This window comes from Podarcis muralis, chromosome 13 (assembly GCF_964188315.1).
Source record: "Podarcis muralis chromosome 13, rPodMur119.hap1.1, whole genome shotgun sequence".
NCBI classification, from domain to species: Eukaryota; Metazoa; Chordata; class Lepidosauria; order Squamata; family Lacertidae; genus Podarcis; species Podarcis muralis.
Window position 1 is genome coordinate 7,708,804 of NC_135667.1, and position 23,125 is coordinate 7,731,928.

The 23,125-nt window shown below is 45.8% G+C and overlaps 1 long non-coding RNA gene and 2 gene segments (V, D, J or C); all 3 read right to left on the bottom strand.

The window, feature by feature from the left end:
- LOC114583608 (immunoglobulin heavy constant epsilon-like) overlaps positions 1 to 23,125 on the bottom strand; it is a 179,784-nt gene that overhangs the window by 69,193 nt on the left and 87,466 nt on the right.
- On the bottom strand, positions 4,310 to 7,148 carry LOC144325060 (uncharacterized). The gene is made up of 2 exons (XR_013390347.1): positions 6,737 to 7,148; positions 4,310 to 5,243 (listed from the first exon to the last, which is right to left on the bottom strand). It is a non-coding gene; the product is annotated as an uncharacterized LOC144325060 (long non-coding RNA).
- Positions 10,134 to 23,125, bottom strand: part of LOC114582620 (Ig gamma-2C chain C region-like) — a 99,951-nt gene continuing 86,959 nt past the window's right edge. The window contains 4 exon segments of the C gene segment in view: positions 10,134 to 10,611; positions 11,726 to 12,049; positions 12,898 to 13,230; positions 14,319 to 14,621. Of these exon segments, the coding sequence occupies positions 10,271 to 10,611; positions 11,726 to 12,049; positions 12,898 to 13,230; positions 14,319 to 14,621 (1,301 nt within the window).

The window sequence follows — 23,125 nt, forward strand, 5'->3', positions numbered from 1 at the left end:
ATCATCTATCTATCTCTCTATCTCTATCATCTCTATCTCTATCTCTATCTCTATCTCTATCTCTATCTCTATCTCTATCTCTATCTCTATCTCTATCTCTATCTCTATCTCTCTCTATCTCTCTATCTCTCTATCTCTCTATCTCTCTATCTCTATCTCTATCTCTATCTCTATCTCTATCTCTATCTCTATCTCTATCTCTATCTCTATCTCTATCTCTATCTCTATCTCTATCTCTATCTCTATCTCTATCTCATCTATTTATTTAAAACTGCCATGGTAAAAGCCTCCTTTGAGTTATTTTTTTCTTACAACCAAGCACATATGAATTTTATGAAATATATGTTACCCCTAGAAGGAGAAATATGTGGGAGTGGGGGTGGCGTTAGAGCCTTTCAAATCCTCATGGAAAAAACTCCTGAGAGAATTGGTGATAATACACTTATTTGTCTGTGACTTTCCAGAGGCTCTTGCCTTCTTGGAAGTGCTTCCCTGACCCTCCGAGCCTTGAGGGGGCAGAGAGAGAGAGAAACATTTAGATCCTGCAATCCTGGCACCTCCATGGGGGTGGGGGAAGGAAAAAGGCAGGGAAAAAACCCCTCAGCTGGAAGACTGCTCCCATATCTCTGCCCCAGTTTGCTCACATCCCTGGTGTTCTGAGGAGAAGCATCTAACTTCCTTACGGAAACAATCCTGCAACTTGTTAGCATCTTTACCAGGTGTCTCACATCTTAAGGACTTAAGGAACCTTAAGTCTCTGAGGGAGGAAGGACCTCCACATAGAGGGGACACGGTGATTGTTCAGAAAACCACCATCTGACACACCAAATGCATACCCTCCAACATTTCTCAGATGGAACACAGGGACATCCTAAGGAAAAGCGGGACATTCTAGGATCAAATCAGAAACGGGACGTCTTCTGTAAATCCAGGACTGTCCCTGGAAAATAGGGACACCTGAAGGGTCTGAAAATGCAGAGAGTGAACTATGTAGGAGAGGAAGAGGTTGCAGACTGGAGGTCAAATGAAATGAGGTTAAGAAATCAACAGAATATTTATTGTTCTTGTGCATTGCCAGGAAACTACTACAAGTATTTATTTTCTTTCACAAACAGATATACTGTAGCTACACAAGTATCAGACGCCTTTTCTGTATTTGGGGTTATACAGTGAATTGCAGCACTCTGCAGCAACCAGAGACCTGAAGAGGAACTTCATCCACAGTAAGCTATTAACACACTCTGTGCTTTTGCTAGAAGGGCTAAAATAAACCCTCAGAAGAACAACCTTGGTTAAAGTTGAACCACCCCCACTTCTCCCTCAGAAAGGTCACCCTTTCTCTGACCAGAGTCAGAGTGCATCTTCCATTCTTTGAAGGCTAAGTTTCAGCAGCACCATCTTCCCTCTCCGCACATTTCTGAGCTGGCTCCATGATATTAGGAGAACATCTGCTGGAGAAGGGGGCAGGAACAGGACCTCATAGGAACTTGAACATTTGTGAGGTCCCTTTTTATGCCTCCTAAATGGTGCCCATTCTTTCCCTTCTGGGCTTTCTATGAAGAGCTGTTCTTTCTAGTAAGAGCTGTCTGACAGTGGAACGGTCTCCCTTGTGAGGTTGTGGACTCTCCTTCCTTGGAGGTTTTCAAGCAGAGGTTGGATGGCCATCTGTCATGGATGCTTTAGCTGAGATTCCTGCATTGTGGGGTTTGGACCAGATGACCCTTGAGATTCATCTCAACTCTACAATCCTATGATTTTATGACCTCCCCCTGCTATGTTTACTATGAAGGAGTCAGATGACAGCTAACTTCCTGCTCAGTGTGATGAAGAGGAAAGCGGCACTAACTTCTTCTTCTTTAACACCACAGCTGCAGTCGATACGCCGCACAATCGAACGAAGTCCCAAGTAGCCTTATTGTACAAGGACAATGGAGCTAGGACAAATCTGAGGAGCTGAAGGACCCTTTAACGATCCTCCTCCAGCCTCAGCAGTTTTTTGTCTTTCTGTTTTTGTACTATCTGTCACTCGATGTTTTAAATCCCCTGTCGCTTTTGTTATCCTTTTTTTCCTCTTCTTCTTCTTTCTTTAAGTATTCGCCCAGGACGATATCTACCTTTACCTCCCCACCCCCATTTTATGTTGTTATTTCTATGTATATCATGCTATGGCCACACGGCTAATGCAATAAAATCTATTGATTGATATGAAGGAGTCATTTGTCTCTTAGTAAATGCAGTATATTCCTGAGAGGGAACACCCCATGATCGACATAGAAAGCAGCATTGCTCACCTCACTTGTACTACAAGCAGGTGAATGAGAAGCTCCTGCCTCAGAGCACTGGGCTCTGCCAGAGGAGGAGCCATTGGAGTGTGGCTGGTCCCTTGCTGGATGACCACCTTGGGCAGAGGTGGCAGAAGCAGCGGGCAAAGACGTAACAGCTATGGCACATCTCGGGGTTCATCCACAGTTACCTTTGCCCCACTCCTTCCAAGCATAGATAGACGCTTAAAAGCTCCATGTTTTTATTTTTTGTTTTGTTTTCACCCCAGAGGTTTCCCCACAAAACCCACTCTTTAGTGCTCATTTGGAAAAAAAAGTCCATTTGGGTTGCTGTGGAGTACTGCTTGCTCCAAATGAGCTTTAAAGAACGGGTTTTCACGGAGAAAGCTCTGGAGCAAAAAGAAGTGTTCTGATCTGGGAGGAGTAGATTCTGTCCAATGCCCAGGAGGGGACTGCAGCCGTAGCACCCCTCCAACAGTGACCCCTCGGGAGGTACCCCGAGGTGGTTTACCCTTAGATGCATTCCCAGCAGATGGCTGAAGTGAAATAAACTGGTTTCACCAAATGCCTCTGCCAAACTTCACATCTGTAACCAATAAAAGTTGTGGCTTATTTGAAACCATAAACTATATCCTGTTGTGTTATTTGGTAATTTACTCCCTGGAGAACTGCAGGGTCACGGGGTCTTGGCATGCAAGTAAAGGGTGAGGAAACTTTGGCCCTCCAGAGTTTGTTGGACTACAAGACCCATCATCCTTGACTATTTGTTATGCAGGCTGCGACTTTTATGAGTTGGAGTCCAACAACATCTGCAAGTCTGCAGGTTCCCAAACCACTGATTTTTATGGGAATGAAGGATAACAAGCGGAATTTTCAAAAGATGATGAAACTCCTTCCTGAAAGAATGCGAAGGAGGAGCAAAAACGAAACAAAAACCTTCAGAAGACAATATTTGTTTATTTGTTTATTTATTTATTTATTTATTTATTTATTTATTTTTGTCTGGTAAAGATAGTTATGACCGCAAAACATGCAATACAGTGGTACCTCGGGTTACATACGCTTCAGGTTACATACACTTCAGTTTACAGACTCCGCTAACCCAGAAATATTACCTCGGGTTAAGAACTTTGCTTCAGGATGAGAACATAAATCATGCAGCGACGGCACAGCGGCAGCAGGAGGCCCCATTAGCTAAAGTGGTGCTTCAGGTTAAGAACAGTTTCAGGTTAAGAACGGACCTCCAGAACGAATTAAGTTCTTAACCCGAGGTACCACTGTATATGAAACTAGCAGAAACTAGCTAAAATAGCTAGAAAATAGCAGCGGCGGTGAGAGGACAGGAAGGCCCCTGGCAGCGGCAGTGGCAGGGTTGGCTTGAGTGAGGAGGGGCGAGTGCTCACCAATTGGGTCTAGCCCAGCAAGAGGAGGAGCAGCAGTGCTGTCACCTCCACCGCGGCCGCCCCAGATTCCCTTTCTCAGGCACCGTAAGGGAGAATGATGGAGCTCCAGTCTGCACTGCTACTACAGAGACAGCTGGCATGTCAGTCCATCCGTCGGTCGGGGCAAAACAAAACATTTAGGGGTATGCGTCCCGCTGCGTTCCCCCCAGAAAAAAAACCACTGGTTGTGACCACAAACATGTAATATATAAAAGAGCAGAAATGTCCTCAGTGCCAGTCATAGGGCTGAGGAAGAAGAAATTGTTGGTATTGGGTGGGTCTTAAACTGATTGATCAAAATATTCAGTATAGAGAAGGACAATATTCAGAATAAGACATTTATGTAGAGTGCTTAGGTGGATTTGGCTAAAGAAGGACAGGTCAGTATCTCCAATAGCTGGGTGAGGCTGGATGCCTGCTAGCGATGAGGGCGTGTTGGATGAGCAGGCACAGCATATGGCAAAACTCATGGAACTTTGAAGTGTCAGGCATAGCCCTATTGGCTTTAGCCCAAACGTAGCAGAGTTTTCCTGCCCAGCGAGGAAGCTAGTTGCGGCGGTAATGACTAGTCAGCTAGACTCAGAATAACTATTTACAGGATTTATTAAAAAGGAAAAATAAAACCAGCAGAGTTTCTGCATACAAATAAAAGCAAAATAAATCCTCTCTTTCTCTCTCTCTCAAAACCATACACAGCACTTCTACTCCAACTCCTAACACACCTCACATCACACTGTGCTAGCAATCCCTAGATAACAGAGTTGAGTGCTGGTCGTTAACCAATCAGAGTAAGTAGTTTCTAGGTCAAGCAGACCTGGGCTTTCTGCCAAGAGTAAATTGACACTGCCTTGAGTTAATTGTGCGAAGCCAGAATCTGCAAGTTTCCCATGAGAATCAATTAACAGAAACTGAACAAAAACATGGGGTTGAGAGGAGATCTGAACTCTGAAATGGGGAGAGTCCAGTGGATACACAGGCTGCAGTCATATGTATACTTAGATGTATGTCCCATTGAACTCAGAAGGACTTAACGCTGAGTAGATGTGCCAAAATCCTTTATCAAGACCTGTGCTCTTGGGTTGGGAGTACTAGTCGTTTGGTTTGGGAGTACTAGTACACCTTGGGTTGGGAGTACTAGTTGCTCTTCTTGACAGTCACTGTGGGAAACAGATGCACATAGGGCCAGTAGGCTTCCTGTCTTGAGAGTGCCGTCTCAGCAAATGACATCATATGACGAGTCCAGCTCCAAGTTCTAACAAAATTGCCTCTCTGTCCTTCATCTGATGGGGCTTCATTGTCCCCCTACCAGGGAAGAGAAGCAGATAGCAGATAGCTTTGGTTGTCAATGCTGGAAACAGAGTCCTATCTCCAGCCAGTGACTTCTCCTTTGCACTGCTCAATGTGTAGGACAAGAGCTCCCAGGAAAATGCTTTTAGGCCAATCATTGGTGCACATTCTTATAGTCAGGGCCTGCTGGCTGCTTTTTCAGGACCACTACAGTGGAGAAGAGCCATTTTACCTGCAGGAAGGAATGAGAGTGAGGAGAAAGGAAGACACAGAACAGAAGTGCGTGTGGAAGAAGAAACACCTGCATGTCCTATTTGTCATTTGTGGTTTTGTCCTCCCTGTTTCCTGCCAGCCACAGGTTGCAAGTTCTATGATGTATTATTACTTACCTTGTACTTATTACTTATATTTACTTATTTATCTATAAACCACCAGCTCACAAGAAAGTATAAGAACATAAAAGAACCCTGCTGGATCTGGTCAAAGAGTGTCCATGCAGCCTGGCCTCCTGCTCCCACAGTGGCCAACCAGATGCTGTAGTGGAAAGCCCAAAGGCAGTATTTGAATGCAACTGGTGCTGAGAGGAACACTGCTTGAGCAATGAAGGTGTAACCTAGCCATTGAGGTTGGTAGCCATTGATAGTCTTCCTCCTCCAGGAATTTGTGCGATCATTTCTAAAGCCATCAAAGTCTGGGACCATCACTACCTCTTGTAGGAACAAATTCAATAGCTTAACTATGCTGTGTGAAGAAGTACTTTCTTTTGGCACTGTATACTAACATCATTCCTTGCCATCTTTCTGCATCTTCCTATCCCTTTTTTAAATATAATTTTTATTAAATTTTCTGTTTTACACTTTAGAATATTCATTTAAACAACCTTAAAATGCCAATGACTTCCTTTCTTCTCTTTTCATGGTTCTTTTTGCATATCATAAATCCCTGCATATTTTACATAAACTAAATCATTCAGTATTCCATTATTATATCCAACAAAATTTGTTTACACTGTTGAATTTATCTTAATGCTGTCAACTTTTTCAAGTGTACAAAATTCCCCCCATACATTCAATAAACATTGGATCTTTAAACATATGTTCTTCTTGTTCTCTTATTCTATATGTTAGGTCCGCAAGCTGCGTATATTCCATCAGTTTAAGTTGCCATTCTTCTTTAGTTGGGACCTCATTTGTTTTCCATTTTGGGGCTAACAAAACATGGGCTGCAGTGGTGGCATACATAAATAACCTTTTCTGACACCTGGGAATTTCTGTCTGAATTATCCCCAACAAAAAGGACTCTTTTTTTGGGGGGGGGGGGTATTTCTAAACATTTTTTTCAATTCATTGTGGATGATTTCCCAATACACTTTTAACCTTTTACAGGTCCACCACATATGAAAGAACGTACCCTCAACCTCATTGCATCTCCAGCATCTTCCTATCCCTAAACTTCTCTTGCAAATCAGCAAGTCAAATATTTTCCTTCATCCCAGTCATCTGATTTTAATGGGGTATCTAATGGACTATTTGGCATCAAGGATATGTAAAGGTATGTGCCGAGTCCTTCACAGAACCATTCACTAATTTACAATAAAGAGTACAAATATTTCAGCCTTATCCTTTGCTTTTCACCCCCCCATCCCTGTGGTGTTTCTGCTGCCTCTGTCACTCCACATCGTAAGATTCAAATGTAGACATATAACAGACCTTCCTCTCTACTCACTTTGAACAGTGTAATGGTGGCACTGTAAGAAACACTGAGGAGGAAGAGAATGAAGAAAACAAAGATGGTGACCCAGAGACGATCCATTTCCTCCTCTTTCTCATCGCTGTAATCATCCATTGTTAACACAGCCACCTCTGTGAGGGGGGGAGAGAGAGAGACGTCATTTCCAGTGTTCAACATAAAATATCCCTTAACCTCAGCAATCCCTTCACCTACCACTAATATCTAATTGTACACATAGAATTATGCCGAACTATGTACTACTAATATTATTCCTTCTATTTCGTACAGTCTAACATAGACTACAAAATCCATGATGCACTAACCGTATACCTGCAAGATCACCTGTGGCCTATATAACAATTAATATTATCTAAATTTTGCAATAGTGGCTTGGTGTTGGCTCTTTGGGAACTCTCTCTGTTCACCCCACGTAATGTTTATGCCTTGTCCTACAGAGTAACTTCACTCTGTTGGGACAGCTCTCTCTCTCTCTCTCTCTCTCTCTCTCTCTCTCTCTCTCTCTCTCTCTCCTTCTCCCTTTTCCGACACTCTGCCTAAAGTACCAGTTCATCTAATTTCCATCAGTTTGTTTAGGATGAACCTGTTGTGCAATGTGTTTCAATTCATCTGCAGAATGCTATTTGCCTTCCATTTTTTCAGGTGATAAATCAATGAGGAATAGCAATGTTCAGAGGTGTTCAAAACAGTTGCTTAACCGTTTCACCACATGAGAAAATACATCCTAGTCTTGACAGTTTCAGTGAGTCACAGAAGATGGCTGGATGGAATAATCCTGAATAAATGAGGAGGTGGGGATGTTTTAACACTGTCTTAAATTAACCTGTTTTCTGAGGGATGTCCAGAAAGGCCACGCAGTGAGCTTCATGGTTGAGGTGGGATTTGAATCTGGAGTTCTAAGCACCAAAACAAACACTAACCAGTACATTAAGTACTGACTCAAGGAGTAACCAGGGAGCAGGTGTGAGTAGGGAGTTTGTGTGGGATTGCTGAGGCCGCACCCTTGCAGCATAACTAGGGCAAGAGTGACTTAGTGGAGTGTTGTGTTTGGTTTCCAAAAGGAGGGGTGACTAGGGAAAAGTGTACTTGAAAGTCCCCTTTTCTCCCTTCTCCGATTTTGTAAAAGAGATTTTGCTCTTTCGTATTTGATGGGATGGTTCTGAGGGGACCCCTGACTATCATTTTTGAAAACATATCCTTGCTCTGCCTTTTTGCATTGTGTACATATGTTTCTTGGTTGGACCTTTTATTTCTCATAACCCACCCAATAATATATGAACAATCCATTAATATGGCCTGAATATTTTGTGAATTTGATTCTTTCTCATGGCTCCATCTGACTTGTGCACTCATCTATCCAGGCTTGGCTCAGTTTGCTCACCCATCTCAAATTCAGGGTCAAACTAGGTTTATTATTATCCTCCTCCCCCCCAATGTCTTACTGATGTGATGCTAAAGGTGTCAAATGAAATTTCTTCTGATTCTTTTGAAAGCACTTTGAAAGCAATTTTTTTGTCAGGATCCTGGTGCAAGGGGAGGTTATTTTTTTATGTGGTTCTGGATTAAAATAACCTTTCCCTATGGTGCTTCTATTGTAACCATGGGGAGCAGTAAGGGAGAAAACCTTTCCCTATATAGGCAACAACCATTTTGTGCACATTCAAGGCACATACGGCTGTGCAAACACTCGCTGTGTTTTGACCTGGAAGAGGGCATAAGGGGTTTACACGCATTCTGCTGCCTTGTGCGGTGACCTGAAAAGCAGCCCCAGCAAACTGTGGGTTGCCCCCCCAAATGCCCTCCCCCCATGGCATCACATTATAGCTGGCCCCCAGAAACTATTCTTTGCTTTCAAGCAATGCAGGTGTTTTGCATTCTCTCGTTTCTTCTGCCCTGTCACTGAAATGCACAGTAATCCAGGCCAGGTGAGTTGATATGAAGGGAAGCTACATGTGTTGAAGCGGGGAGTGTGCACATATGTTGCACCAGATGAATTCTGCCTACTTTCTGTCCATGCTGCTCATGCTGCTGTGCCCCATTGAACTAACTTTCCACAGGATGACATTGGCCTCTGTATTGCACCTCCATACAGATAGCTCTGCACCTCTTATTGCAACAAGGTTCCAGCTCTGCGACAGAGAACGCTGCATAGCTTGCAGCCAATGCTAGCCATACTCGGCGTAGACCTATTGAAATGAATGAACCTAAATTGCACATATCAATTAATTTCAGTGGGCCTACTCTGAGTAGGCAAACCAATGAGCCAGCTTCTTACGTCATCTACCATATATCAATATTTGGGGCAGGCAGAGGAAGGAGAGGCAATGCAAAATATTCTGATATGGGCAGGACTCCCTTCTATATACAGTGGTGCCCCGCAAGACGAATGCCTCGCAAGACGAAAAACCCGCTAGACGAAAGGGTTTTCCATTTCGGAGGTGCTTCGCAAGACGAATTTCCCTATGGGCTTGCTTCGCAAGACGGAAACATCTTGCGAGTCTCGCCATTTCCCCCCCGCTTCCCCCCCCTTTTTCAAAGCCGCTAAGCTGTTAATAGCCTTTTAACAGTTTAGCCGCTAAGACTTTAATAGCTGCTAAGCCGCTAAATCGCTAATAGCGCTACTTCGCTTAGCCGCTAATGGGCTTGCATCGCAAGACGAAAAAACCGCTAGACAAAGAGAATCGCGGAACGGATTCTTTTCGTCTTGCGAGGCACCACTGTATATGGGTGCCTAAAAAGGCAAACTTATTGGATAAACTTTGGGCTTTGATTTTTTTGGGGGGCGTGGCAGATTAAAAAATATAAAGAGCACTGAGCTATAATTATGTTGTTGGAATGCAGTGAACACTGCAGTTCTGCTATGATCAGTTGGTTTGAACCCCTGAGGAACTGAGGCCTGGTGGCAGTTGGCTGAAGGAGGCAGAGACTGGTACAGAAATATTCCTCAGTAGCGAATTAGCAGCTTATTTGTTGTTTTCAGCACCAGACGTTAAAAGGAGAGCAGCTTCCTGTGTATGGACATGTATAGATGGAAGCCAGGGTGGAGCAGATGATGGGATATTGGACTTGAGCCTGGTGGAATGTGACCCAGATTCAAATCACCACCCAACTAGATGAAGCTCACTGGGTGTCTTTGGACCAAATCCCTCTCACTTCCGGCACTTATTAAGGGCCTGTTGTGAGCATTAAAATACATATATACTGACATCAGACGTTTGCACCCCTGCCTCCCATGGCATAGCTCTGATAATAGTGAATACATTTTGCTTCCAAATACCATGAATACCCACTTAATTAATCCACCCACCCCCGCTTTCCAAAACTCACTCTAGTCATCGATTTTCCTGCAAATGACCACAACATGGGATATATCTGAGTTGGTTCTCTTTTTATTCAGCCATAGGCCAAACATGCATGCATGGAAATTATTTACACAGGGTTTATCTAACAATGCTAGAGGAAAATCTGGGAGAGGCTGAAGAGGTTGCAATGCCGTAGGAGGGATGGTCATCATTTTTTACCCTGGGATTTCTCCACGGTCCTCTGGGTGAACTTCATGGGGAGGGCTTCGTGGATAACCATGCAGGTGAACGCATTTCCATTGTTCCAGTCAGTTAATGCGATTTTCATGTGGCTGTACATGAAGTAGGAATGGTTGTTGTTGTTCTTCATGACTGGGGTGTTGACATGGTGATCGTCAGGTATAGCGTTGTGATTCTTCAGCCACTGGACAGAAATTGCCTCTGGGGTGAACCCAGTGATCAGGCAGGTGAGGGTCACCATAGGTGGCCGAGTACGGATTTCCTCAGGGTGGGGTCGGAAAAGGTACACCTCAGGAGCATGGACCGTTCCTTTTTGAGATCAGGGACAATATATGTGAGAGAAAAGGAGAGGCAACAGTAGTTAAGTTTAGACCAAATGAGTGGATGCAGTGTTGACAATGAGAGTCCCTGTGATTTTGTTCTCTTGAACATAGGTACTCCAGACAGGGTTATTGCAGAGAGCGTGTCTCACCTCTGGCCTGTTCATATGCACTTCATAACAGCAGTATGTTCCCAATAGTTGCTCCACCTGGCTTTTAATGTCATTTGACTCTAAATATTATCTGTTAGATTCTTTGAAGAGCAGTTTATGTCTGTACAGTAGACACAGTGGGGTAAATACTCAATTGCCAATGAGTTGAAGTGCCTTCAGCTGAAGTCACCATCAGTGTGTAGATCTATGTGAAGATCTATGGCATGTGTTGGGCTTCTTTGAGCTGGATGAATGAATAGGAGCACAAACTGGGACAGCAGAGATATGAGGTATAGTTATACAGCCCAGTTTCTCAACAGATATACAGAAGTCACCCAGCCCACACAGAATCCCAGTCTTTCCCGAGAAGGTACTGGTATGTTCAAGTTGCAGCATGGCTTGGGGTTGAAAGGTGAAAATCTTGCAAACTTCAAGGAGCAAGCTCTGCACAGTTGCTCCCGAAGCAGTTACCCTGGTGGCTCGTTAAATTTGTGGAGTGGGCCACCAGGGCAAGGACATAAAGATCTGCCTTCATCAGAACTGGCTCAATCCTTCATCTAGCTCAACCAATGTTGGGTAAACATTATCAATAGACAGATTCAGGGGTTTGAAGGATCTGTAACTAGAGATGAAATGGTTTTCATGAGAGTAATGGGAGATGTCTTGGCCCCTGCAGTGGACACAAGCCTTTCTTTCCTTGGTTCCAGTGTTGCCTTCTGATTTTTTTAAAAAAATGCATTGCAGGTTTTTCTAGCACCATAAAACCTTTGAGCAGAGACAAGGGTAGTAGAATGATTGTGCAAACCTGCACAAGACCTCCACCAGACTGCTTGAAATTGTAACTTGTGTCTCTAGCATAAACTGCAGATTTGCCAAGTTGTGTTGCATTTTCCTTCTGTAACACAAAACCACCAGCCCTGGGATGGGAGACCAACCCTGTTTCCCACTTACCTGCCGTCTTGGCAATGGTCCTAATGATGGGAGCAGCCAGGCCTGGATATTCCACTTTGCAGGTGAATTCATCTCCCTGTAGCCACGTTGTGGCAGAGAGGGCCTTCGTAGCGGTGAACTTTCCATTAGGCTCTTCTTTTGTTTCCAGTAGTTCTTGGCTCACAGGTCCTGGTGTCTGCCGTGACCAGGTGATTATCAGCCCATCTGTATCTATCAAGTTTTCCACCACGCAGATGAGTTTGGGGTCGCTGTTTACATACAGGTCTTTTGGAGTTGGGAGTATGATTCTTACGTCAATGCCAGTGGAAGGGCAGGCGGTAGCATCTGGAGGCACAAACTTCATGTTAGTTCTCTATTTGACTCTCACGTCTTCCCATCAGATGTCAAGGAGATAAATAACTATACAACTTTTGGAATACATCTGAAGGCAGCCTTGTATAGGGAAGTTCTTAATGTTTGATGTTTTATTATGCTTTTCTATTTGTTGGAAGCAGCCCAGAGTGGCTGGGGTAACCCAGTCAGATGGGCGGGGTACAAATATAAAATAATAATAATAATAATAATAATAATAATAATAATAATAATAATCTGTTAACAAGGGCATTCCTTGCTCCAGAGTAAAAGGGAGCAAAAACTCCAGACTTGGTACAAATATTAAAAGAATGAAGCTGGTGTTTGTTGCCCTTGGTTGTCCTAAAATCAAAAAATCTCCATATTCCATTGTGAACAATGAGCAGGAACAAACAGTTCCCTGTCACCCCTTTCTACAATATCAGCTTCTGCTATCAAGACTACATTGTTCTATCCAGGAGGTGGTTTACACCACTGACTCAAACTACATGTTGTAGAGGATGGAAAACATCCTCTGACCCTGAAGAGGATAGCATATTTGACAAGACTTTTCATGGACATCTGGGGCACTCTGATGTCCACTCCCCTATGTCTTCCCTGAGTCCTGCTTCCAGCAGAAATGGAAAACAACTACTCTACTAGTAAGGTCATGTGTTCAAGGCTTAATTCAATGGGACATAATTGAAAGCAGCTATATCTATATATGTATAAATGAAGTGGGAGGAAGCTGCAATCTGGAAGCAGCCCTCCCCCTCACGTTCCAGTCCATGCCCACCAAAACAGAGGGAAACTCAAGTGCCAACTTAGTCAGCTGCTCTTACCTTCACATATCTTGGCTTTGCTCTTCACCTTTGTTTGTGTTGCTTCGTGGAACACCTGGCAGTAGTAGACATTCCCAGCCTGCCAGTCAGCTTGGCTGACATTGGCTGTGCTTGTGGTACTGAAAGTGTATCCGTGGGCATCCTTCTTGGGCTGCTCAGTGAATGAAGGCAGGAGCCCGGCTTGCCCACCCACCAGCCATTCCACCGTCAACGTTTTGGGGTAGAAGCTGGAGATAATGCAGAGCAGCTCAATGGTGGCACCACTGGATTTGGAATCGCAGGAGGAATGGAGCAGGCGGACTTCCGGGGCCACTGGTGATTTTGCAGAGGTTCCTACATTATAGAAAGGCAGAGATGGGTGAATCTGTCAGTTATGGTTCCTCTCAGTTGCTTATTTTTTCAAGTTTTTTTTTCACACCAACCAGCAAACCAGTCCTCATGAAAAGTCATCTGCATTTTAATTCAAACTTCTCCTAATATACACACCTGAGTGATATTTTGCCTAATATAAACATTCCTGTAAAACAGTGCTCCTAATGTAACACATTCTTATATATTATTCACTCACACACGATATGTATTCTTTGTGCACATTACTTGGCTGATGAACAGCTTTGCACAATTTAAAGAAGTGTAAGTTGGAAATGATGCACATGTTTTGGTTCAAGTACTGCAAATTATGTATATTCGTTTTTAAATATGAACCAAATTGATCTTCTCAACCCATCCATATGTGAGGGGCATTAATACCACTTCTCTGTGATCTTAGTGATCTCTAGTCTGGGACCTGTCTCCTAGTCAATGTAAGCCTTGAGGGACCCACTTCGATAGAAGACTGGAGAGTGAGCGGCCACTAATTCATCTGCCGTTCGCCAGATGTCTCTCCTACTAATCCCAAAGTTTTGAACAGCCTCACCAAGATACTTCCCTACTATTGGTTGCGCAAGTGAATACAAGCAGTTTAAAGGAGCAGGTCATGAATACTATTATCAGCACACACTGTGTGTGGTACACATGCTGGTAACATTGCTCTGAGAATAAAGCAGCAATAAATAAACTTTAAAAATAAATCACCACAAATTTAACAATTTAAAACTAAAGTGTAAATTTTAAAAAATGCCGCTGGATGTTGCTGTACCTAGCCCCCGAAGACTGAAATCTTAAATGGCACAACCCTAACATCGCTTTTAGTGCTGAACAGACAACTCCGAAGTTGTCTCCCACATTTCGTTTGTGAGCCAACGTTGAGCTGCTGCTGCGCTTAACATGCCTTGGTACTAGACAATAACACTACCCAAAGATATTGAATCCATTTCCCGTCTCTCCCAACCCTTGTGTTTTACTTTTCTTTCTTTTGCCAGATCAACCATCCATTTGGAGGTTAAAGAGAAAGCAGATAACGAAGGCCCAGCCAGACTCACGCTCAATGTCTTTGCTGATTGTGGAGCTGGAAGCTGCATGGGCGACATTGCATTGGAACTTCTCCGATTCCCAGGTGCTGGTTGGGATGGTGAGCTGGCTGGTGAGGGTGTAGAGGCCCCTGGATGAATCCAATTTTGCAGGGAAAGTCCGGATGCCGCTGGAGATGGCTCCTGAATTCCACCGTACTGTGACCGGTTCAGGAAAGTAGCCAGAGACCAGACAACCTATGGAGACCTGGGAGGCGGTAGAGGAGTCTTGGCTACAGGGAGGCAATGGGAAGACCGTCGGGGCTGTGGTGCTTGCTGCAATAAAAAAAAGACAGAAATGCATGTTGCGGGTATGCTGTCCAGCAAATGTGGATGTTTTTGTGTTCCTGCAATGCAGAAGTTTGAATAGATGCTGCTTGGGGGGTCCCTTCCAATTCTGCTATTCTATGATTCTATGAACCCTAAGGGAGCTGGGCATGTTTAGCCTGGAGAAGAGGAGGTTAAGGGGTGATATGATAGCCGTGTTCAAATATATAAAAGGATGTCACATAGAGGAGGGAGAAAGGTTGTTTTCTGCTGCTCCAGAGAAGCGGACACGGAGCAATGGATCCAAACTACAAGAAAGAAGATTCCACCTAAACATTAGGAAGAACTTCCTGACAGTAAGAGCTGTTCGACAGTGGAATTTGCTGCCAAGGAGTGTGGTGGAGTCTCCTTCTTTGGAGGTCTTTAAGCAGAGGCTTGACAACCATATGTCAGGAGTGCTCTGATGGTGTTTCCTGCTTGGCAGGGGGTTGGACTCGATGGCCCTTGTGGCCTCTTCCAACTCTATGATTCTATGATTCTATGATTCCAGGAGCTGAGCGGGAGTTGCAGGATCTCATCGCCTCATTTATGCCTTCATCACAACACAGTGAGTGGTAATAAGTGCCTCTAGCACCACATTCACACCAACCTGTTGGTGCTATGTTATCTTCCATAGGTGACAGTGGTACTGTAGGTTAATCTTTATATGTTTTCCCTTATGCAGGGAGACATTGACTTTTCTGGTCTAGAGCACCATAGATATATACACTTCATCCCTCTGTTCACTCATATCTGCCTCCTCTCAGCCATGCAAGGACGCCTGCTCAAATTTCGATTAAGATCTTATTAATCCTCAAGACAAATCCTTTCCTCTTAGAGCCAGCATTAACAGTAAGAACCTCAAACCCTGTAAGGGGTTTGGTAAACATTATTTGAGGTAGCGCATTAACCTGAAGACACTTGGGCACGTCTGAGGTCATTCTTATTTTTGCCATTGTCGACAAGTGCTAAGCTCACCTGGAATGAAGAAGGTTCCATGATTGATCTCACTGCTATTTTTTAGGGGGTGGGGAGGAAATATCTGTTCACTTTGAGGCTTATTTTCTCAGCTATGAGATTTAGAAACCTGCTTTAAAAACAGTGAAAGCTTAGGATGCTGAATTATTTGCAGAATAGACACAGCCCTGTCCAACACCCACTGGCAGGTTGGTTTTCTCTAAAAATTGCCGAATGCCTGTCCTTAAGCTGCATTTGCACTGTTATTCAGTGAATTCCACCTCAGCTTTTGGGCTGCAAGTTCATCACGTACAGTATGACAATACTGGAGAATTTCTTATTTTACATGGTACGTTGACAAAACAGAGAGAAAGATATGGCAACAGAGAATCTTGCAGCCATTAGATGGGGGATCCTTTCATGCAAAAGGGAAAGGAGTGTGAGAGAGTGTGGGGTGTGGGGCTTGGGGGAAAGCAGTAAGGAGAAAGGCTGTCGTTTAGGTCTAGTTGTCACTGTGGTGGCAAATCCGCATCTGCCTATGCCCAAAGGAAAGGGAATAAATATTTATAGCAAAGGGCCACATCCCTTGTAACCAGGCTTCTAGGGGCCACATTTCATTCGCGGGCAGGACCAAAGGCAAAAAGGCAACAAGGGTGAACAGGAAAACACATGCAATTCTTACCTTTGTACATCCTAGTTGTAGGAAAGTCAGAATTCTGCACACACATGCCTCTCTGTTTCCCCCACCCAGATAAGCAAGAGCCATTATCCCAATTCATTGGCATATTCCAAGCAGGGAAAAACACTAAAGGAAAGGTCTGGGGAGGGTTTTAAAAGTTGGACAGAGGGCCACATTTGGCACCTTGGCAAGAAGTTCCTAACCTCCCCAGTGTTCTCACAAGTGGAAAATGAACAGTGCTTTTAAAAAACAATGTGGGGATTTGTTTTGTTTTTATGAAAGGGTATTAGCTGCGTGTTAAGGGACGCAGGTGGTGCTGTGGGTAAAAGCCTCAGCGCCTAGGGCTTGCTGATCGAAAGGTCGGCGGTTCAAATCCCCGCGGCGGGGTGCGCTCCCGTTGCTCGGTCCCAGCGCCTGCCAACCTAGCAGTTCGAAAGCACCCCTGGGTGCAAGTAGATAAATAGGGACCGCTTACTGGCGGGAAGGTAAACGGCGTTCCGTGTGCTGCACTGGCTCGCCAGATGCAGCTTTGTCACGCTGGCCACGTGACCCAGAAGTGTCTCCGGACAGCGCTAGCCCCCGGCCTCTTAAGTGAGATGGGCGCACAACCCTAGAGTCTGTCAAGACTGGCCCGTATGGGCAGGGGTACCTTTACCTTTACCTTTTTATTAGCTGCGTGTTACCGCTGAGACCTAGGTTTACTACCTCTAAGAGAACAAGGTATTTGTGTCCGTTAGGAGGTGTGGAGCCTTAGGCCAAGAGGGTGCTTCTGGACTCCTGCCCCATGACAAAAGCTTCCAGTTGCTCAACAGATTGCAAATCGCAAGTGTCTAGACCAGATACATTTACACTTGAGGTTGGCAGCTCCTTCCCTGCTTTTGGGCTGTGCTCAGTGTCCCCCAGAAAGTTAAGTGGGGAAGCTTTTCCTGCCACAGTGAGAAAGCCTTTAGCTACTGAGTTATCTTGGTTCGGAGTAAGATGAAGGAGAAAAGGTAATAGCCACTTTGATGGCTGACTCGCCACTCATCTGAGACCAAGTCATTAGATTTGAGCCCCTTTCATCTAACCGAAACCAGTGGGATGAAGCAATCAAGATTTGAATTCTGGCTCAAGATCTGTAGCTGCAGTCCTGAATGCGCTTGCCTCGGAACACAGTCACACCCACACCATCCACTTAAAGTGCTCTGACATCACCTTAAAAGTCATGGCTTCCCCCAAAGAATGCTGGGAAGTGTAGTTCTCTGAGGGGTCTCCTAACGGCTCTCAGCACCCTTACCAAACTACAGTGCCCAGGCTTCTTTAGGGGAAGCTATGAAACAGTGGGACGAAAGTGCTTTAAATGTATGGTGTGAATGTGACATAGCTTCCCTGAACACTGATAGACTTATGTCTTGAGTCAGCGCATGTTTCTCACTCTCTTGGGTGGTGTTTTTTGCTGGCATTGCCTACATCTCAAAATTCCAAGCCTCCTTTTAGTTGTGCGAGTTCTCTCACTTCCTCTTTGTTCAGCACCAGCTGCAGGTTGCAGGTGTCCTTCTTAGTGCCGTCTCACATACAAATTTGACTGAAAGTGGGTAAGAGGACAATAAAATAGTGCTGGTCAACAGAAGAAACAAAAATGGAGAGGCAAGCAAACTGAGATTTTGAACTTCATTAACTGGCAGTAATAATATGAAGGTGAAGCCGAATCAGTTTGTACAGCCAATTGCAACTTGTTTGGAGTTATAAATGTGTAAGATTATCTAGTCTACGGAGTATCAGCAGCTGGTGGTTTATGGGCCCAACCTACTCCACAAATGACAAAACATTGACCTGATACTTTCCCCCTACTGATAAAAGTGGATGTTCAACTATTCAGCTTATGAGTAACTTTAAAAAATAATAATTCTCCCAGTAGCATATGTTATAAAATATACAAAATTAAAACCAACCATACAACAACTCAATAAAATGATTACATCAAAAAGACACAAATCCACAACAGATAAAATCCAGCCATAATATGAAGCCAAGTCAGTTCGTATAGTCAGTTGCAACGGTTTTTGAGCTCTAAATGTGAAAGATGGTGGTTTGTGGGCCTAACCTATTCCATAAATGACGATGCACTGGCCTGCTACTTCCTTCTATCTGATAAAGCAGAGGTTCAACTATTTAGCTTCTAAGTTGTTTATAATAAAAAGAGCATATTCCAGGCAGTGTACGTAAATCAAATAGACAAAATTAAAATCAACCATGCAACAAATCAGTAAAATGATGAAATCAAAAAAGGCAACCCTACAATACATAAAATCCAGCCAACTACAGCATAGGAGAACTTTCCTCCTGCCATGTTCACTGTGCCTTTAGTATCTCCGAAGCAGGTAGAAGTTCAGCAGGCATAGCTTTTCAAGCTGCTTTTGAAGGCACAGCGAGGTTGTCCCACCCCACCCCTGCCAGCTAGCAACCCTAGACAGACTCTAGGAGCTATGGCTCCTAGCTCCCTAACCTATCCTGTCAGTTCCAGCTTTCTGAAATGCCTTTGTCCTAAAACAGGCATAGGCAAACTCGGCCTTCCAGATGTTTTGGGAGTACAACGTCCATCATCCCTAACCACTGGCCCTGTTAGCTAGGGATGATGGGAGTGGAAGTCCTAAAACATCTGGAGGGCCGAGTTTGCCTATGCCTGTCCTAAAACCCACTACCCTTCCAAAGCTAGGGACAAACCCCTCTTGGTCTAGTCCTGGTTATGTCTGCTTCTCACACAGTAACCCTGGAAGTCTTACCTCCCTAGGAGAGAATTCAAAAGTTCTGGTGTTCAATACACATCTTTCCTATCCTGAGGATCAAACCTAGCTTGCTCTCACTTCAGCTTGCAACCACTAAGAATCATGCTAGGTTTAAACTGTTATGGTCCTTTCCCATCTCCCAGGAGTGTGCAGTTCCTTGGGGCTGCCTTTCTCAGGTATACCAAATTGCATTTTCCTGCTTAGCTAAACCTCTCGATTACTCTACCATCCCGGGGCTGGGTACAGAACCCAGAAAGTGGTCTTTCAGTGGGTCTCCTGAAACTTTCCCTGCAACTAGGAGTTTTGACAAGCCTCCTGCCCTAACCAGCTCAGCCCACTCATTGATACCAACTCACTTGAGAGAGATTCCAGGGCTTCAGTGCTTGTGGTGCAGCAAAGCTTGGAGATCTTTCTGCTCCAAAGAATACTTTCTGAACATGGAGTAGAACTTGGGCACCTCAAAGACACTTCTGGTAGGAATTGGGGGGTCTCCAGGCAGAGCTTCAGGCCTGGGTCAGATTTCCCCCCATAACTCCTTGTTCACCCAGCCCCCGTGAAGCCTGCTGCTCATCTGGATAGTCAAGAATCTCCCAGTTGAGCACCAGGCTAGAACCAGAGTTTCAGATAGCACCTCCTGCTGCCTACATGGCAAGGAACCCATCATTGGAACCTCCCAGCTCTCAGCCAGTTCCCCCATACCCTGGCAACTCCCGGCTGGCTTCTCCGCAGCCTGCTGTTGCTCAGGAAGGTTGCGACTCTGTTTAACACATGCTTTATTTTGCACAGGCTTTGAGATACCTCCTCACTTCATTGCTGCCTTTCTGAAGCCACCTGTGGATCTGGGTAGCTCAAGCCCAACAGATGAGCATGGGGCAGGCTTTCAGAGATTCCTGCATCTCCCCAGCAGCTTATTTGAAGCCTGATGATAATCTGAGAGGTTTTAGGGTTCCCCAACTGAGCATTAGGCTTGGGGCAATATTTTCTGCCAGGCTAGACCCTGCTGCTCATCTGGGGGTAGTGCTTTCAGGAATCTCCCAGCTAAGCATTTGGCTGGGGGAGATTTTCAGCCACCCTCCTCCCTGCAGATGGAACTCCTAGCTGGGCATAAGGTGAGAGCAAGCTCTCAGGCAGTCCCTTTCTTCCCAGCCAGTCCTGGAACCTTCTGATTGCATCTCTTGACTGAGCATCAGTCTTGGGGCAGCCATCTTCTGGCTGCTTCCCACTAGCTTATATGAAGCCTGACCAGTGGCGTAGCGTGGCTTGTCAGCACCCGGGGCAAGGCAAGTAATTTGCGCCCCCTAACCCATGGATTTGCGCCCCCTAACCCATGGATTTGCGCCCCCTAACCCTAACCCCCAGATGTTGCGCCCGGTGCGGCCGGCCCCCCCTGCACCCCCCACGCTACGCCACTGAGCCTGACACACAGTTGCATGGCCAAAATTCCCCCCGGCTGAGCATGAGGCTTGTAGCAGCCACCCAGGCAGCCTCTGTCCAGCTTTTGTAAATCCTAATGTTCAGCTGGGTAGTCAAGAATCTCCCAGGCTCAAAGAAGGCGTCCAGGTAGCCTCTCATCTGCTCCCTACCAACTTATCCCCCAGGTGAGCATCAAGCCTGAGCAAAAATCCAAGTAGCCCCACTTTTCTGCTGCTTCCCACACCCTTATGGCCAACAATAAGCTGGGTAGACAGGAGTCTCCCAGTGGAGCATGAGGCCCTTGGCCAGCCATCCAGGCTGGTGCCCCACCAGCTACTCCCCACTAGCTTTTGTGAAGCATTTCACTCAAGTGTCACGTATCTCCCAGCGGTGCATCAGCTTGTGGCAAGCATGTGGGTAGGCATCCAGGCAGCCTACACCCCCAGCTGCTCCCCTCCCCCAGCTTATGTGAATCCCAACACTTAGGTAGGTGATCAAGAATCTCCTTGCTGAGCACCAGGCTCTGGGAGGGATCTGGATCCTCCCCCCGGCTGCTCTCTACCAGCTTTTGTGACTCCTAGCACCTGGCTGGGGCTCAAGAATCTCCTAGCTGAGAACCAGGCTCGGTGCAGAAATAGAAGGTAGCCCCTTCCTTGATGCTCCCCACCAGCTTACCCGAAGGCCAGCCTTCAGTTGGGGGAGTCAATAATCCCCCAGTTGAGCACTGGGCTCACGGCAGGGCTCACGGCAGCCCCCCCCCCCACTGCAGATGCTCCCCAGCACCTGTAAAACCTTACACTCAGGGCTGGCTTCAGATTTCCTGTTTGCTCCAGGGTCAGCATCCCTGAATCCTGATGCTAAGCTAGTTACTGAATGATCTCCCAGCTGAGCATCAGGTGGGGCAGAGCTCCAGTTTTCCCCCTTGTTCCCTTCCAGATTTCATGAAGCCTGCTGCTATTACATAAAGCTAGGGAGTCTCACAGCAGATGGATTTTCCAGAAGCTACTTGTACCCAGCTTGTTTTAAGCCTAGTGCTTAGCTGGGTTTGGGGGATTTCCCTCCTGAGGATCAGGCTTGGGGCAAGCTTTCAGGTAGCTCCCTTCCTTTCCACCAGCTTCTCAAAAGCCTTACGCTCCTCCTAGAGAGAGCAGGAGTCTCCCAAATGATCATTAGGCTTGTAGCAAGTTTTCAGGTACTCCCTACCTGCCAGTAGCTTAAAGCCTGCTGCTGAACTGGAGGGGTCAGAAATTTCTAAGCTGAGCATCTGCCTGGGGTAGATTTTCAGCCAATTCCCTGGAAGCCGAATGTTCATTGGGAAGGGAGCTATCCAAAAGTCTGTCCTAGCTGACCATTACATTTGAGCAAGCTTTTACAGTAGGCAACCTTCTACCCAACCTACTTCTTAAAAGCTCAACACTCCTCAGGGAGCTCAGGAGTTTCCCAGTAGAGCATGAGGCTCCAGCCAGACTTTCAGCTAGATCCCATGCTTTCCCCCGGCTTTCGGCTAGCTCCCTTCCTCACCACCAGCTTCCCATAAGCCTTACACCCCTTTGAGTGTGTGAGTCTTACAGCTGACATGGATTTTATAGCACTCCCTTGCACTTGTCCAACTTGTTGCAAGCCCTGGTGCTCAGCTGGGTCCTTGCCATCTCCCAGCTGGGACAGGCTTTTGGGTAGCTCCCTTCCTCCCCACCAGCTTCCCATAAGCCTTGCACCCCTTCAAGAGAGCAGGAGTCCTTAGGCTTGGAGTAAGCTTTCAGGTACCTTCCCTGGCCCACTAGTTTAAAGCCTGCTGCCGAACGGTGAGGTGAGAAATTTCACAGCTGAGCACCTGACTTTCATTTACCTCCTTCCACCCAGCCCGTTCGTGGAAGCCAAAAGCCTAGCATTTGAGCAAGCTTTCAGGTAGCCTTCTTCTCCCCTACACACTTCTTTGAAGCCCAATATTCATCTGAGGGCTCTGGAATCTCTCAATAAAGCATGAGGCTTCGGCCAGACTGCTGGGTAGCCCCCTTGCCCTCCTCCAGCTTCCTAGCATAATCCGTAGCTTGGAGGCAAGAAGCAGCTTGGCAGGTAGCCCAGCTGGGACATAGCTGTGTAACAAGCTTGGGAGAAGTTAGCAAGGAGCCCTGGGGCTTTTCTCACTTACCTTCTTTAGACCTCTCTGTTGGCTGAGTGGTGGGAAGTCTTCAAGCTGAATATGGTGCCTGGTGCAAGGTTCATGTGCCTATGTTGTTCCCTGCCAGCTGTTGCTCTGTCCTGGCATCGGAACATAAGGAAGCTGCCTTATATTGAGCCCAGTATTGCCTACACAAACTGGCAGCAGTGGCTCTCCAAGGTTGCAGGTGAGCTTCTCCCCCAGCCCTCCCGGGAGATGCCAGGAATTGATCCTGGGACCTTCCTCTTGCAGAGCAGATGTTCTACCACTGAGCTTCAGCCTTTCCCATTTGGCTCTGATAACAGAAGCTGAAGTGGAGCTTCTGGAAGGTTGACCAGTTGCTCTTTATCCTTGAAGTTCTCAGCTCCAAGAATCAACTGAATGCTGGACTGTAGGGAAGCTGGTGGGGTACAGCAAGGCTACCTTGCAGCCTTCTCCAAGCCTCACATGCAGCAGCTCCAAGCCCCATCTACTCCCCCAGCCTCCCTTACATAAAGATGCT